Below are 17,238 nucleotides of genomic sequence, written 5' to 3' on the forward strand. Positions count from 1 at the left end.
AGGTCAGCCTTTCTAATGAGTACTACCACGGTGCTAAATGAGGTCCGTAATGCCATGTGGATACACATGGCTGTGGGCACAACCCTGGTTGTTACACCTCTAGCCGAGCTAAGTGGTTGGGGTCTACCCTGCTCTGCCCAGAAAAGGAGAACAGGCTGTGACATGTGGCCAGTGAGTGCTTACAGCCGCTGAGGAATGTGAAGCTTCTCTGTAATATGAATTCAGAAAAACAAACATGGTTTGGTTGCCACCGAAATTTTTATTGTGTGATGCCTTAAGGGAAAACACATTCTCAAATGAGTTCCCGCAGAGTGTCTCCTGGTAAGTTTGTCTTATGGAGGCAGTTTAAAGATTTATACTTAAGTATAAAAACATGTAAACTAGTAAAAATGATGATGTTGCAAAGGGATGAGAACCATAGTTTGAGTCATTGCTTCTATGTCTCTTTAGGATGATTAGCAAAGATTACTTTTTGATGATTATACTTATAAATTACAGGTGTATTATAACAATTTATTTAAGTATGTAATAGTGATTATATTTGTACCTAATTACTGACCTTCCTTTATGCAGCAACTAAATCTTTTATACCGTTATGATAGTAACGTTGTACCCGGGTTTTTTAGGAAGAGTTTTAAACAGTGTTTTATAGGTAAATGAATAGTACAAATTACTTAAAGAAAAAAAGAAAAACATTTCTTATTCCAGTTTATTGGTTTATGAAACATACCTCCTTAAAATAGAAGTTCAGAAATAATAAGTGACCCAAACAAATGAGACAAGGCAAAAGCAGATACTAGGAAATGATAGAGAGTGGGTGGAGAATATTAGACCAGGGTTCTGCCATCTACCCTGCTAGAAAGGTAAACTTAACATGAGACAGAAAATTTACCAGTATAGGATTTTACATCATGAGCATTTACACAATACATGAATACATAAACCTAGGGTCCCTACTGATTAAATTTGGAATGTTCCTACCTTTCTAAAATGTCAGCTACAAAGAAATCACAGGATGAAATAATAGTGTAGCCTTCACTGGACTAAGATATGATATGTGATATTACCTAGAAATGCATGAGACCCAGGGTGAGATGAGGCTTCTTTTATTCTCAGTGTCATTTACTTTCCTAAATGATTTTAGTAATAAGAACATGTCTGCTATGTGAAATGTTTTTTTTTTTTTTTTAAACATCAGGGTAGTGTTTGTTACAGAGCACGCTTTCCATATATATATCTATTACAGAGATAAGAAAGACTTACAGATGACTCTCTTTCTTGTAGAACCAGTTTTTCATAAGTTGCGCTGATGACAAAGTTGTATTCAACAAGATAGGTGATGCCATTGCTCAGAGGATACTGAAAGCTCACAGGTAACGTTTTGGCATTTGGGTAGGAGTGGTTACTGCAAATGTTCGTGCATTTGCTGCTAAAACAACTTTTGAAAGCCCATTTTAAAATACTATCTTTTCCTAGCAGGCAGAAATTAGGTTCAGGTAGCAGTAGGTTATTGGTTCCTTCAATCTGATTTCAGTTGCTGAGAATTTTGAGTCCATTTTTGAAGCAGTCAGAATTCTTCCAGGGCATTCTTCATTTTTTCCTGGCCGGTCTCTTTCCCACGCTGATAGAGCTGTGATTTGATTTATTTAGTGGCAGACAGTGAACTGTGTTCACTTAAAAAATCAAAGCAAAATAGTCATATAATTTTTCCATTGGTTATATTTAAATGCTTGTTACCCTCTGTCTTATTTCTTCAGCTCATGGGATTATTTTTTTAATAACAACGTTATTAAAATATAATTCACATACCATACAATCTAGTCACTTAAAGTGTACAATTCAGCAACTTTTAGCATATTCCCAGAGTTGTGCAACTATACCCAATCAGTTTTAGAACATTCTCATCACCCCAGAAAGAAACCCTCTATCTGTTAGCAGTCACTGTCTACTTCTCCTTATTTTATCCTCTTGCAACCACTAAACTACTTTCTTTCCCTATGGATTTGCCTAGTCTGGGCATTTCATATAAATGGAGTCATACAATATGTGGTCTTTTGTGACTGACTTCTTTCACTTAATTTGACGTTTCCAAGACACAGCTATGTTATAGGATGTTAACAGTATTTCATTTATATTTATCGCCAGGTAATATTCCATTTTCTGGATACACTATATTCTGTTTATCCATTCATCAGTTGGTAGATATTTGGGATGTTTCCAGTGTTTGGCTACTATGATTAATGCTGCTGTAAATATTCTGTATCAGTTTCTATGTAGACATATTTTTATTACCCTAGAGGTAGAATTACAGGGTTATATGGTAATTCTGTGTTTAACATTTTGAGAAGCTGCCAGAAGGTTTTCAAAAACAGCTACACCATTTTACATTCCCATAGTGTATGAGGGCTCCAATTTCTCTGTATCATCGCCAGTACTTACTATTATCTCCCTTTTGGATTATAGCCATCCTAAGAGGTATGAAATGATATCTCATTGTGGTTTGGATTTGAATTTCCCTCATGACTAATGATGATGAGTGTTTTTTTGTTTGTTTATTGGCTATTTCATGTATTATCTCTGGAGAAATATATGTTCACATTTCTTGTCCATTTATTTATTTATTTATTTATTTATTTTTTAAAGATTTTATTTATTTGACAGAGAAAGGCACAGCGAGAGAGGGAACACAAGCAGGGGGAGTGGGAGAGGGAGAAGCAGGCTTCTGCCGAGCAGGGAGCCCGATGCGGGGCTCGATCCCAGGATCCCAGGATCATGACCTGAGCCGAAGGCAGACGCTTAACGACTGAGCCACCCAGGCGCCCCTCTTGTCCATTTTTTAATTAGGTTGTCTTTTGCTGAGTTGTAAGAGTTCTTTATATAGTCTAGATACAAGTATCATATCAGATTTATGACTTGCAAATATTTTCTCCTATTCAGGGTGTTTTCTTTTATACTTTCTTGATAATACCTTTTGAAACACAAAAGTTTTTAATTTTGATAAAGTCCAGTTTATCTGTTTTTTCTTTTATTGCTTGTGCTTTGATGCCATAGCTACAAAATCACTGCCTAATCCAAGATCAGGAAGATTTATACTTCTTTTCTCCTAAGAATTTTATAGTTTTAGTCCTTGCACTTAGGTCTTTGATTCATTTTGAATCATTTCTCATACATGGTGTGAGGTAGCAGTCCCACTTCATTCCTTTACGTGGGGATTTACAGTTGTTCTAACACCATTTGTTGAAAAAACTGTTCTTTCTCCACTGAGTTGTCCTGGCATCCAGACTACTTCTTTTTATGGCTGATCTTAGCTCTGTGTAAAGGCAACAAAATAAACAACACCATTACATTTTATTATTTCAATTCCTTGAACACATGCAGTGGAGAATGTTAAGTACATACACATTTGGGGATTAACACATCGTTTTACTTCCAGTGTCACATGGCACTTAAATTTCTTTTCTTTTTTTTTTTTTACATATAATATGTGGGGATTTTTAGATCTAAGAACATTTTACAACGGTAACTACCAGTATTTTATATGATCGGTAGTTTCTAGACCCTTACTGAATCTTCACAGCTACTCTTGAAAGTAGATCATATAGTCCTTGTGGTTGTTACTGTTATTATTGTCGTTGCTGTCCCCATTTGTAGAGTTAAAAGCTAAGATTCAAGAGGTGATGTGGCTTGACTCAGCCACTAAAGCAATAGGCAAAAATGGCTTTGAGCCCGAGCCTTTGGACTTCCAACCCAGTGCCTCTCCCCATACCACATAACTTCAGTCCATTGACAGGATTTAAGACCCCTTCAGGGTTGCCACAACTTGAGGCAAGTGGGTTGGGCCTTTGTTGTCCCCTCCTCCCACTAACCAGTCATCAGGTACAGGCTGACTTGAGGAAATGAGCATGACCTTGGGTGAGGGCGAGGAGGGCAAATCCTGGAGAAGGACTTCCCTGTGAGTAGTCAGCAGCCAACACTCCCAGTGGGAAGGGAATGGCTATCTTGAGCCCATGGTGAGGGCATTTAGGCAGCACATCACAGTACCCACCACATCCTGCAAGGTGTACAGTAGATCTTCCCCTTTACTACACATCAAAATCACCATTGGACTTTTTTTTTTTTAAGATTTATTATTTTAGAGAGAGAGAGAGAGAGAGAGTGCAGGAGGGTGGGGGGAAGGGCAGAGGGAGAGAGAGAGAATCTTAAGCAGACTCCATGCCCAGTGTGGAGCCTGACGCAGAGCTCGATCCCATGACCCTGAGATCAGAACATGAGTCGAAATCAAAGACGCTTAACTAAATGAGCCACCCAGGCACCCCTCACCGCTGGACTTTTACAGAAATCCAGAGAGCTGGACTCAATCCAGACTTGCTGAGTCAGAATTTCCTGGAGTGGGGCCCAGGCACTTGTGTTTCATAATGGTCCACGGGTAACTCCAGGGCACAGCCAAGACTGCTTAGTACTCACGGAGAACAGCACTGCTTAGAACTCACAGAGAAGAGCACGCATGGCCCTAAGTATTAATGACGATCTGTGCTTTTCCAGATGACCTCTATCTTTTGCCTTCTCTCATACTTTTTTCAAGAAAGTTACCATGGGATCTGTTTCTGAGATGACTTATAAACAGCCTTGTTTACAGTTAAACATAACACATACATGCAAAGATTTCTTGCATCATGCTGGTCTCTTAATTCTGTGGGTCAATTTATGTCTAATTTACAAAATTAAATTATCTTCCTGTCAACTCTTGCATTTCATTGATACAGGAGTATCCACTTTATCTATAAAGCACATTTGACAAAAGAGAAAGATATTTTTTTCATGAAATTGAAATGAGTTGCTGAAATCCATTAAGTGGACAGATGAGCTCACTGGGCTGAGCGGCGAATGATGAATATTGTAACCGTGATCAGCCCAATAAGGAGAGTAGGATGAATCTTAGCTTCACTCATTCAAGTTATCAGTTCCTTGTAGTATGTATATTAATAAGTACCTGTAAGATTTGTTTTTAAAGGGTTTGGGATCCTGAAAGAACATTTTTCCTTAGCATATTGTCTTTTAAAATCTGGACTTCTTCTGAAATCATAGTATTTCAGGGCTGGAAGGAACTTTAAGATCCTGTGAGCTGCTCCTAAAAGGAAAGGGGGTCTACGGTGAGAGAGCACGGGAGGGTAGCATCTGCTACAGCCTGTGTCTCACACTTGGAAGTTCACAAGGCTCATTAAAGATGCAATTTCAAGCCTACTTGGTAGAAAATGGGAAATGAGTCCACTGAATTTCATATTAACCGTGCTATTTAGCTCTGATCTCGCCATCGTCTCCCTTTCTTTGACAATCACATTTCAGAGGGTAGGTATTATCACACATAAAACTTTCCGTGGATACACACATGTTATCCTGGAAATATATTTTGCATTTTCCCCCTTCTCTGTAGCCCCACATTATTGTTCATCTCCTGTGTTCATCGTAATGGTAAAATATGTTTTCATTTAATAATTTAGGATAATCTTAGGAATAATTTAATAATCTTAGGAAAGGAGCGGTGGGATTCAAGAACTGCAATGCTCCCCACCCCCCTTTCACTGAGGGCCACTCTGTGCCGTGCCCATGTTCACCCCCTCTCTTCCTTCATTGACTCCTCTGTGCTCCACTCTTCTGAGACTCAGAACTTCCTGCCAATGTCACATGCCTAGCAACAAGTATAATTTTGGCTGTTGGAAAAAGAATAGAAGCTAGCACAAAGCAGACGGAGGGAAATGACAGTCAGCATTCAGCCAGGCCTGACCAAGGAACACAGGCTCTCTTCCAGGTCCCTCCCACCCTGGAGAGATCAGAGTCTTTTAATTGCCAACTCCTTCGACCGGGCTGAGACTTTATTTTTCTGCCAGTGCTAGAATTCAGGGAACACCAGTTCTCTGCTTTCCTCACTTCCTCCTGGTTCCGCCTCAACAGCTATAATGCTTTGCAGAAACAGGTTTTTGCAAAGACTTCATGCTCTGATCCATGACCCAGAGCCTCAGAACATTGTTCATCCCGTGGCGAGCCAAGAGTAGCTGTGGGAATCTCTGCAGAAAACAGAAGGAAATAGGAAATAAGGAAAACTGTCCTGGAGGTGAGACTGGCTCCCAACCCACTGGAAGCCCGTCTTTGACAACTCAAATCTGACTGCAGATCAGGGAGAAGAAATCATCTGGTTTATACCATGTTTGACTAAGCCAAGAGAAAGAGGACCAACTGATCCAGGTAGAAATTTTAAAACATAGTGTGCCATGAATAAATGATTTCTGAGGATGAAACAGTTCTGCTTCTGGAAACTTGACATGCACAATTCTGCCTTGGTAAACAGGAAGTGAGAGAGTCCATTTGGTATTGTTATCAACAGAGTTGACACATACAATGAAAATAGGCTGTCGGTTTAATGCCTCCATATTTTAATATTAGACTACATTGAAAAATACACAATTTTGAAAATTGCCCAAATTCTTCCTGCTTCCTATAACTGTAGAACAGTGCCCGACAATGCTTGCAGTTTGCCTAGGAGTGGGTGGCATGGGGAATACTCCCCTGGGGAATCTGGAATTGTTTGGGGACCAGGTGTCTGGAGACTTGAGTTCTTTTCAACTCTGTTATCGACAGGTATGTGACCTCTCAATCTATCAGTTTACCTTTCTGGCACTCTGTGTTTTCACTAACAAAGAAAATCATACCTGTTCTACCTAGCTCATATGAATGGATGTGAAAGCAAGTTAAAAACCATAACACATCAGTTCATGTGAGAAATGATTATGTTATTTCCAGGAAATTCATCTTCTGGAAATCTGGTATCTCACTGTAAATTTGAGCAGTGATAAAGAAGCACAATACTCAAATCTAACTGTTTCAGAATTAGTATTTATGATAGAAACAAGTGTTTTAATTAAAGACATGTTTAACGTGCCTGGTTTTAAATTATTAGATGGCAACTGCTGGGTAAATAAAAGTTACTTGGGTTTCCTACCACGGGTGCTCGTTCATCCTGTGACAAGTAGAGACACATTATGAAAACACTGTCGAGAGGTGTCCTCCCAGAAGTCCGTAGCCGCTTTCTCCTCCTGGGAATCAGTTCTTGGACTTCTTGTTATTGATTTGATAAACATCCCCCCCAAAATGTAAAATAAAATAGAAGATATTCTGTAGCGTAAAATGAATTCAGTTTCGCTTTAATTTGTTTTAATTTTAGGTACTATTTCCTATATGATTCTTTGAAGGTGTATAGGCTTTCTCATTGAAATCTGTGGTTGTAAACTGAATAACGTTACCAAGTAGTTTGAGTCTTTTCACATCCAAGGTGCTTTATACGCATTACCTTATTTAATTCCCACGCCTACCTTATAAAGTGGATGCATAATTTTTCCCATTTTACAGAGGAGGCGGTGAAGCCCAGAGAGGTTAGGTAACAGATGTGAGTCACACAGCTATTGATGAGTTGGAACTGAGACTGAAACCCTGTCTTTAGGAAACTTCAACTTGTGCTCTGTACCACTCAGCTACAAAGCTGCCGTCATTTCAAGGGAAGTAGAAATGTTCTAATAGTAAGCCTCCCAGAAATCTATGAGAGACACTTTATTTTAAAATAAAGAAATCAGATGCATGTTTTATTTTTTTAAAGTAATTGCTTGATAGCTAAGAAGTTCTTTGGCTTACAGAAAAGTCTGCCTCTGTAATTCCCATATCCTATAATTTGTGTCCCACGCGGAAAGGACACACTGGGCGTGTTTCAGAAGCACTGTCTTAAAGAAATTTAAACTGCAGTTATAATACAACCAAAAGCATGTAGATTAAGTATGCCGGTTGCTGGGTTCATCTTTTTTTCTTATGGGCCACCCTCCAAGCTCTGTAAAATACCCCGAGAAGAGGTTACCCTGGGTCAGAGATGACGCAAGATCATGGCAGGAGAACACTTGATTTAGATCATTTAATGGTTTTGTTTGATTCCAAAAATTTTAGAAATGGTACTCTCAGAAGATAAATGTAAAGATTAGCAGAGGGCAGCAGTCATTTTGGAGGATCCTTATTTGGGGCAACAGAGGGGCCTGCCTGACAAAGCTTATCAAGTCCAGAGTGAAGTCTTAGTCAAATGTGCTGGGCTAGGCTTCAGCATCCTTACATGGAAGAGCTTGCATCTCCAGAATATAACCAATGAAAAAATGACATGTGCGTGCGCACACAATATGTATTATGCCATAATCTATAAAGTTGCACATCCGATGCACAAAGTCACTGCTAAATAGGGCCAGCATTTCTAGTGGACTTAGCCAACCCCCTCATTTGCAAATGGGCAAACTGAAGCCTGAAAAAGGCTACTGCGCTTTTAAAGATTTGCCAAACATAAAATAAAATGGGTTACGTCCCAAACCACTGAGAAGCCACAGATCCAGTTCTCACATAACCGATACCACTACGGTATAGAGTTCTCCCCGCAAGAACACTCTGCCCCAATCACAGTTCTGCTTAGTCCTGGCAGCATTCGCTGCTGCAAAATCTATAATGATAGGATTTATACCAGCTCTTGGAGCTTATAGCAATGATCTATGAATCCCAGATTCTCAAAAAACAAAACATCTCATCACTGGAGAAACATGACAGGCTCCTCGGGGGCCTTCGTACAGATCCTGAGATCCCACTCTAGGCAGCCCCACTTCTGACAGCCCTTCATGATGAAGAGGGAAGGAGGAGAGGGTTTTTCCTGAGGGAGGAACAAGGAGGGTAGTGTAGAGGAGAGCCAGGACCATTTACATGGTGAATTAGTGCTCTGTTTTTAAAGGTACAGGCAACATTTCGGCAATCACAAAAATGGAAAATATTAAAGGTCCCACACCCTCCCCACCCTAAAAACTCACTTTTTACTTTCTTATTTCTTTTTTGTTCATATTAATATACATATATTTTCTCTTGAGTTGTAATTTATTTCCTCTTTCTGTAGATCACCTGAATTTTTATTTCAAAGCCCATTTCCATACAACAGAAGGAAATTTGGTCACTTCCACACCTAAGTGTGGCCAAATTCGGCAGTTTCTTGCTCTCCGCTATTTCTGCTCTGTATGCTGTCACTCAGCACAGCCCAGCCTTCTCCTCTCTTCCCCTCGCTGACACACCCGATCCTTGGTATGGATGGTAAGGGGCCCTGGATCTTTGCAAAGAGACTTCCAGCCCTCAGTGTTGATCTCTCCTGGGCCTGTTCCGGCATCTGCTTACCGTGACGTGGGGGTCTCCCCCTTCGCTTGTCAGACCTGCCTTTCTTCCACCTCTCCTCTGTTGCTGCTGCATCATGGGGCTGGTGGACCTTTCTCTGGGGTTCCCTGGGAAGCAAGATTATGATTCACACTCAGATCCTCATGGCTCCCCTATTCTGTTGGAAGGTGATGGGGTCTTTCCTGTTCTCCCCGGAATTCTGCTTGAGAGTGAAGGGCAGGATCCCTGCACTGAGTCTCACTCTTTTGTCTATACTCTTGGCTCAGCTCAGAGGATCTCTACCCAGTTCCCCAGATCTAAGAAGTTGATATCTTGTGCCCTGGTTCCTTTGTGAGAGTACCACCTGGGAACAATGCCTGCTTCATATCTCCAGGCACAGGGTGAGGGAAGGGAATGCATTTAAGGGGAAAAGTTATCGCATATTTCATAGTATCAACCTGCCACATCTGTAATTGTCTTATGATTGTAACTTTGCATTAGGGGCCATTTTAACACAGTCCCAGCAGTATTTTGCTAGTAAGTCATCATCGTGGTCATTTTCGTGGCTGCAAAATGATCACTCTTTGAGTAGCTGTAACATAATTTAATTAACCATCCTCCATTATTGGACATTGATTTCCAGTTTTTAGATATTAGACCCAGCACTGCTATGAGAGTCTGTGAGGTTTGAAAGAAAACTTATTTTAACAAAAAGCCTGAGAAAGCAATTTTATAAAATTGTTCTGAACTGCAGTGGGTGAAGCGATTGCCTGCATGAAGGCTTGGAGCCCACTAGCTCTTACCTTGTGTTTTTTAAGATCATAAATAATTCTGCACATTAGGAGCTCAGGTTCTTGCCCTAAGCTGATGGCTACCATCTGCACCACCCCGACTTTATGAGCATGCAGTGTTTCAGAATCCTTGGCAGCTGAGAGCTATTGTTTTCTGGGGATGTGATCAAGGAAGGAGATTAGACATAGTATCGCATAGAATTTTTCTCTCCATTGGCTTAAACTCAGCCATAATTTTATGGTTTGAAATCCAGGAGCCCCTTTTTCTACAACAGTGAAAATCTAAGTCATTTCTGCTAACTGGCTGAACACAGTTTAAAATTTTTATCATTCAAGAAATTCAAGAACTGCTGCATTGTAAAAGGCAGAGACCTCAATATGGAGCTAACAGAGTCTCAAGAACAAGAAAACGTGGACATTCTGATTCCTACAAACTAAATTTGCAAGAATATTTTATCTGAAGACATTTCCCAATATCCTACATACGAGGTCCTCTGTTTTGAGGTCATTTCTGCTCTTATAAAAGGAAACCATCTTGTACAAACAGAATCACAAACCCTTGGTTTTTAAGACCGTTGGTATCACTCCGAAGTGGTATTCACATTTCACGACTGTGAAGATATGACTGACGTGGGTCAGCATCCATAAGAAAATAGGTATTTCGATTGGAGGGGGAGACGAACCATGCGAGACTATGGACTCTGAGAAACAAACTGAGGGTTCTAGAGGGGAGGGGGGGTGGGGGGATGGGTTAGCCTGGTGATGGGTATTAAAGAGGGCATGTATTATAGGTGTTATACGCAAACAATGAGTCATGGAACACTACATCAAAAACTAATGATGTAATGTGTGGTGATTAACATAACATAATAAAATTTAAAAAAATAAGAAAGTAGGTATTTCAAAGTAGTAAAAAATTAGAAACAATTTAAACACCCCTTGATAGAGAACTGCTTTAAATATCATGGTAAGGATGTATGTGGAATTCTGTATCACTATTGTTAAAAATGGACAAGGTACAGGCATAAATAAAAATAACATTCGTAAAAGTGTTTATAGTATTCTAACATTTGCACAGAAAAGTACATATATATGCTTATAAATGCATAGACTATTTCTGGAAGAACATGGAAGGCAATAGGAGTTGCCCTCAAGGAGGGGAAACAGTGCTTGGGGACAAAGGAGAGAGAGAATTTTGTTTTCATCATATAATCTTCCACCTCTTAAATTTTGTACTCTGAGCAATGTATTACCCATTAGGAAATATAAGTTAATTGGTGATTCCTCAAAAGGCTAAATATAGAATAAATCTATGAGCCAGCAGTGCCATTCCTGGGTAAATACCCAGAAGAACTGAAAACAGGAACAGAGCTTCTGGATGCCAATGTTCACTGCAACATGAGTCACAGGAGCCAAAAGGTACCCATCAACCGATGACTGGATAAACAACATGGGGACTACACCTACAGTGCAATATTATTCAGCCACAAGAAGGGAAGAATTCCTGACACGTGGATGAATCTTGAGGACATTTTGCTAAGTGGAGTAAGTCATACAGGAAAGGACAAATATTGTATGGTTCCACTTAGATGAAATATCTCGAATGGCAAATTCAGAGATGCAAAGTAGATGAGAGGTTACGGGGCTCGGAGGGAGGGAAAATGTAGGTGTTATTGCTCAGCTATCACAGAGTTTCTGCTTAGGGTCATGAAAAAGTTGTACAAGTAGATATCATGATGGTTGCACAACATGTGAATGTAATTAATGCCACTGAATGGTTAAAAATGGTTAAAATGACCACTTTTGTGCTATGTATATTATACTGCAATAAAAATTCAAATAAAATGTAATTTAAAGAAAGACTTAATTTAACTTTTGCAGCTTAATCTCTTCTCTACCAGTGGCTTCCCAGAAACAAACCTGCTTCCAACTTGACCCCATTCTCCCAAAGCAGATAGTACCAAGTGCATATTGTGTACGCACTGCCCAAAATAGAAAGATGTGCGGACATATGTCCTGGACTTCAGAAGAGCTTATCACCATAGCCTAGGCAGCAGATCTGTGTGTCACTGTCGTGTAAAGCAAAAAGAATGCTGAATAGACATCCCTGCCATGTGCCATGGGAGCGCAGAGGCAGGAGCAAACCAGCTTTGACTGGAAGATTCAGGATGGTTTGACCAAGGAAGGTGCCTTTCAGCTGCCCTGGAAGAAGTGGCATTCTGTGAGCAGAAAGGGTATTCCAGACTCAGAAGGCAGATGAGCCAGCCTGCCTTAGTAGGGAGGGATACATCTGAGCAAAGGGCAGTAGTCTGGCACTGGGCTGTGGGTCTGGGAAGATCCTATGGGAAGGCGATTCTGGAAAGGCAGTTGAGGCCAGATGGTGTCCATTTTTAAGTGTCTGGCTTAACTCATTTGGACTTTTAAATGCTGGCAATGGGGAAGTAGCTTAGGTATTCCTTCTGTTCTTCTTTCCCCGCTATCTTGTTTATCATTTAAGGATGTGAGCCTCTTACCCTTAACAGGCAGAGAAGTTGAAGAGTTTACTTTTTTTAAATTAATTTTTCCAACTCAAACTACGTTTGCCATCTAGTGATTAATTCATGCCATTGCAACAACCTAATTCAGATGCCTTGTTCCTCAGGGCAGTTAGGCTCATGGGCCTCCAGACTCCTGGTGCTAGCCATCACTTCTGCCCGGAACTTCACTGCCCATGCGCCCTGATACAAACATTGGTGCTCAGACACACTGTAATGAAATCTGACTCCTCAGAGAGGAGCAATAATATTCACGTGAAAGAAAAATGTAGTTGTTTAGAAGAAAGTGATTCTTAGAAATCAAGTATTAAGAAGAGGTTAAATAGCAGCATCTTTTTGTGACTATGGATCACTCAGATCTATGGACAAGATTTCTCGACCACATAGATACCACAGACATTTTCAGCTTTCACTTCCTGCTGTGTATCCTATAAAGAGAGACAGGGATACCTGCTGGGCTCTGAGCAAGGTACTAATGGATACAACTTGTTATACGTAAAACTATTATGATGATGTCTTTTTCAAAACTTTGTTATAACCCCCACCCCACCTTCCATGGGATCCAAGCATGGGTTGATTACAGTGGCTTTTCTCCTAGGAAGAATTCTGCTGCAGAGAGATAGTAGAGTTCCCACTCTATTGCCAAGTTCAGCTTATTTTTTAGGTTGTTATGAACTGTTACCTCGATAGCAGCTTCTGGCCTCCAATCCAACAGCACCTTCCAAGCCCTGAAATGGGATAGAATGTATTGTAGGAAGCCATTAGCTCAGTCTCTAAAACCGTGTGAACTGCTTAGCTATCATTTTTTGGTGAATGGCTCTGCATCTGACTTTTGTAGGGAAAGCCGTAGATACCGGGTGTATGTGGTGGTACCACTGCTTCCAGGATTTGAAGGCGACATCTCAACCGGTGGAGGAAATGCTCTGCAAGCCATAATGCACTTCAACTACAGGTGCCAAAGTTTTAAAGTCATCTGTTTTCAGCTTTCTCTCAGTCACGCACGTAAGCTGGTGAAAGGAATGGAAATGTTTCTCCACATCTATTCGGGGAGTGTTGAACAGATGAATGCTTTATTTTACTTTTGGATCTTGGCCTGTTTACTAGTTGATAAAATTCAAATAGAGCCTAAAATTGTAAATGGCAGGCCTAGAACACATGGCAAATATAAAAAGAACTGAAATATAAATCTCTCTTTTATATTCATTGCCTATACACAAGACATACATATACATGTATCTTATAAATGGAGACAAGGACTTTATATGTATATGTATATACATATATACATAATAATATTTATGTGTAATATTGGTTTAAAAATTATCTTTAAGCCACCACAGTTATTGAGCTTTCCATATTCTGTGAAGAAAAAAATTTAATGCTTCAAGTAGTATGGTTTTCTAGGTGTTTATGATTCTTTCGGTAGTGAGGTTTTCAACAAGGTTGGTAATGATGGCCTTTGCCAATATATGAAGTATGAAGGTTCTTTCCTACCTCCTGGGATTTTAATTCTGCTTTCTCTGCCACATCTTTGTTAAAATTTTAAGGAAAGTATTAAATCCTATTCTCAATATTCTAAAAAGCAGAATTGCCATATTCACTCAAAAAGACCTGTGAAGCTTCAGACTTGGCCGGTAGAACATTATGAGGAGGGTTGGGAGGTATGTCTGGTGAGCAGACACAGAGAGGTGGTGTGGCAAGTGATGGAAGGGCCCCGCTAACATTCTGTCTAGGTTACTTAACTAGGAAAGAGAATGGCAGTGAAGAGGAAAGTGGACAGGTCTGGGCATGAATCCCAGCTCCCAGTAACAAGAACTGTGACCTGAGATACAAAAGAGCTCTGCTCAGGATCACACTTGTTCTAAGTCAGAGCAAGGATTAGAACCTGGATATCTTCTCTTAATAGCCCTTGTCTTTCAGAACCATGTGTAGCTTCCCAACTTTCTAACCAAACCCTTTTGTCGGGGAAGAAGCAATGAGACTTTACACAGAACCCCTAATGTGTAAAGCAGATAAGGTTTCAGGCACTTGGTCAAATGGTGGGGAGGGGCATAGATGCCCTCCTGCCGCCCACCCCCACAGGTACCCCCTGCAGGATCTGAGGGTCCTCGGCACAGTTGGCGGGCACCATTGTGCGATAGTTTTTTTTTTTTTTTTTTTTTTTTTTTTTAGTCTTCTCATTTTTTACGGACTTTTTGAGGTATGCCTGTCTGCCGGGATCTATGTGTGTGTGTGTGTGTGTGTGTGTGTGTGTGTGTGTGTATTTTTTTTTAGACTCTTGTGGGGTAATTTTGCCTGGTTACAGTATGAGAGAACTTTAACTATGCTTTGGTCTATATGCTTTGATTGAAGATTTGCCCATTTCTAATATTATCTGATTTATAACATGACAAACAAAGCTTTTCATGTATTTAAGGCACTGACATAATGTTTAATTGGATTTTATCCACTTGGTTTGCCATTCTAATATTATTTTTGGAATGTTGTCAATTGTAATTATTTTCGATGACTGTTTTCTTGGGTTTGAACCAACTGAATGAAATAACATGCTTGGCTTTTGTTCAGCAACTAAATTCTAACCTTTTATTATACAAAAACATCTCTATTTGCTGGCATCATCTTTAAGAATATCAGTATTTCCCAAGTGTAACTGTATTTTTAATTATTTTTACAGAGCAAGCAGATGGAGCATAGAATTTTTTTTTTTTTTGGTTTGTCAGTCTTTATAATTCATTGACTATTATCACAGTTGTGAGAAACAAAATCATTAGCAGAGTCAGTTATTTGAGACTGTTTTTCACTTTTAAGGCATTTGCCAACTTTGCGGAGACAGCCTCGGTATAGAGTTTAGCTCTGAAATTATTCTGCTAAGTGTTTGCCCTTTTAAGCACCTCTGAAAGTAACGTGAGTCTGTTAGTGTTCTTGCCTGTTGAGGTATTCTAAATTTATCTTTGCTGTCACCGAATTTTCTAAGAGGGAAAGTTCATTCATAGCCCATCTTTTTAAAATAGCACCTCTTTATGAAATCTAATATCAATTTTATGACTTTTCCATTTACCTACCTCAAAACAACTATCTTGTCCCATCAGTGACATTACAAAAGTGATATCCAGGTGGGGCTTTTTTGTTTTTAGTTTGGTTTTTTTTTTAAGATTTTATTTATTTATTTGAGAGAAAGAGAGCACATGAGAGGGGGGAGGGTCAGAGGGAGAAGCAGACTCCCCGGCGAGCAGGGAGCCCGATGCGGGACTTGGTCCCAGGACTCCAGGACCATGACCTGAGCCGAAGGCAGTCGCCCAACCAACTGAGCCACCTTTTTAAATCCATGTAGCATCTTCTCATAAAAGCACTTTTCTGTTTTGACTTGGGGTAGGACGATACTCCACAGATATTGCAAATTGGGATTGGTTCCTTTGAAACCTCCATAATTATTTCTTTCCTTTACATGTGCTCAGGACCATGTGCAGAGGAGAAAATTCCATCCTTGGACAGTTAAAAGCAAAGCGTAAGTAACAGCTTTTATTTTCCTCCACAGTTATTTTTGGTGACATATCCGTAATCATTGATGTTTTCACAATGTGATTGTGACCCTCTGTTCACAAAAGGTAGGCTACAAAATGTTTAACTGAGACAAATTACTTATTCTCATTACATTGCCCAAAGCGAAGTTCAAATGAAGACGCCACAACCTCAGATGCATAGGTTATAAAAAATAAGAGTATTTTATTGTTTATTTTTATGTATTTATACTAATTATTTTGACAGTAAGTGAGATTTGTAAGGCACTTCACAGGGACCCTCCATGTGTCTTCTGCAGTCCTTCACCACAGTCCTGGGATGTAAGCAGGACAGGTGTCATTTCTGCTTTAAAGCTGAGGGCACAAATGCTGCAAAGTCAACAGATCTTCCTACGGCCTCCTATTATGCAGAAGTCCCAAGGTTGTCACAATACTGCCTTATATTTAGGGAAGAAAACTGATTTTATTTATTTATTTCATTTATTTTAGACTAAACCTTTAAACCTTTGAAGGTATTGTACTTAGAGGTAAATAAATCAGAAATAAGCTCACAGTAATAACCTTCACTTCTGTAGTTCTTCACATTTTCAAAGGCACTTTCTCAGATACCTTCTTTTTTTTTGAGATTTTATTTATTTATTTATTAGGAGAGAGAGCATGTGCGCACGGGTTGGGGGAGGGGCAGAGGCAGAGGGAGAAGCAGATGCCCTGCTAAGCAGGGAGCCTGATGTGGAGCTGGATCCCAGGACCCTGGGATCATGACCTGAGCTGAAGGCAGATGCTCAAGTGACTGAACCACCTGGGTGCCCCTCAGATATCTTCTTAATTGACCCTTCTACGTAGCTCCCAGCTAGCAGGTATTGTAACTATGGGTTTACTTATCTATATCTCCTGATACTAAGTTCAGCACATAGTAGGTTCTTGATAATGTTCTATACCTTGTACAGTAGGTACAGAAGGTTCCACAAGAAGTAAGTTGGGATCAGAACCCAACTTGTAGGACCTCCAGTTCAGATTGGATATAGATTGTGCATACTTGCAGGGCCACATAAAAAGAACTAGATTTTAACCTGAAGAAGACAAGATAAGGTTGGTGGAAGCCTCTGCTCCCTGGAGTGAACCTATCACCATGGTGTTTTATGCAAAGATTCACTTACTGTTGGTAAGCAAAACAGAGAGAGACTGGTG

At 40.0% G+C, this 17,238-nt stretch overlaps 1 protein-coding gene across 4 annotated transcripts in view; it reads left to right on the forward strand.

The window, feature by feature from the left end:
• PLD1 (phospholipase D1) overlaps positions 1 to 17,238 on the forward strand; it is a 199,727-nt gene that overhangs the window by 145,740 nt on the left and 36,749 nt on the right. For all 4 annotated transcript variants that reach the window (XM_028100903.2, XM_028100906.2, XM_028100907.2 and 1 more), the window contains 3 exons: positions 1,285 to 1,373; positions 13,371 to 13,484; positions 15,988 to 16,037. In XM_028100903.2, the coding sequence (XP_027956704.1) occupies positions 1,285 to 1,373; positions 13,371 to 13,484; positions 15,988 to 16,037 (253 nt within the window). The remainder of the gene's footprint in view (positions 1 to 1,284; positions 1,374 to 13,370; positions 13,485 to 15,987; positions 16,038 to 17,238) is intronic.

The sequence above is a fragment of the Eumetopias jubatus genome, unplaced genomic scaffold (genome assembly GCF_037043125.1).
Source record: "Eumetopias jubatus isolate StellerSeaLion01/CBP00866 unplaced genomic scaffold, mEumJub1_p1.0 scaffold_1, whole genome shotgun sequence".
Classification (NCBI taxonomy): Eukaryota; Metazoa; Chordata; class Mammalia; order Carnivora; family Otariidae; genus Eumetopias; species Eumetopias jubatus.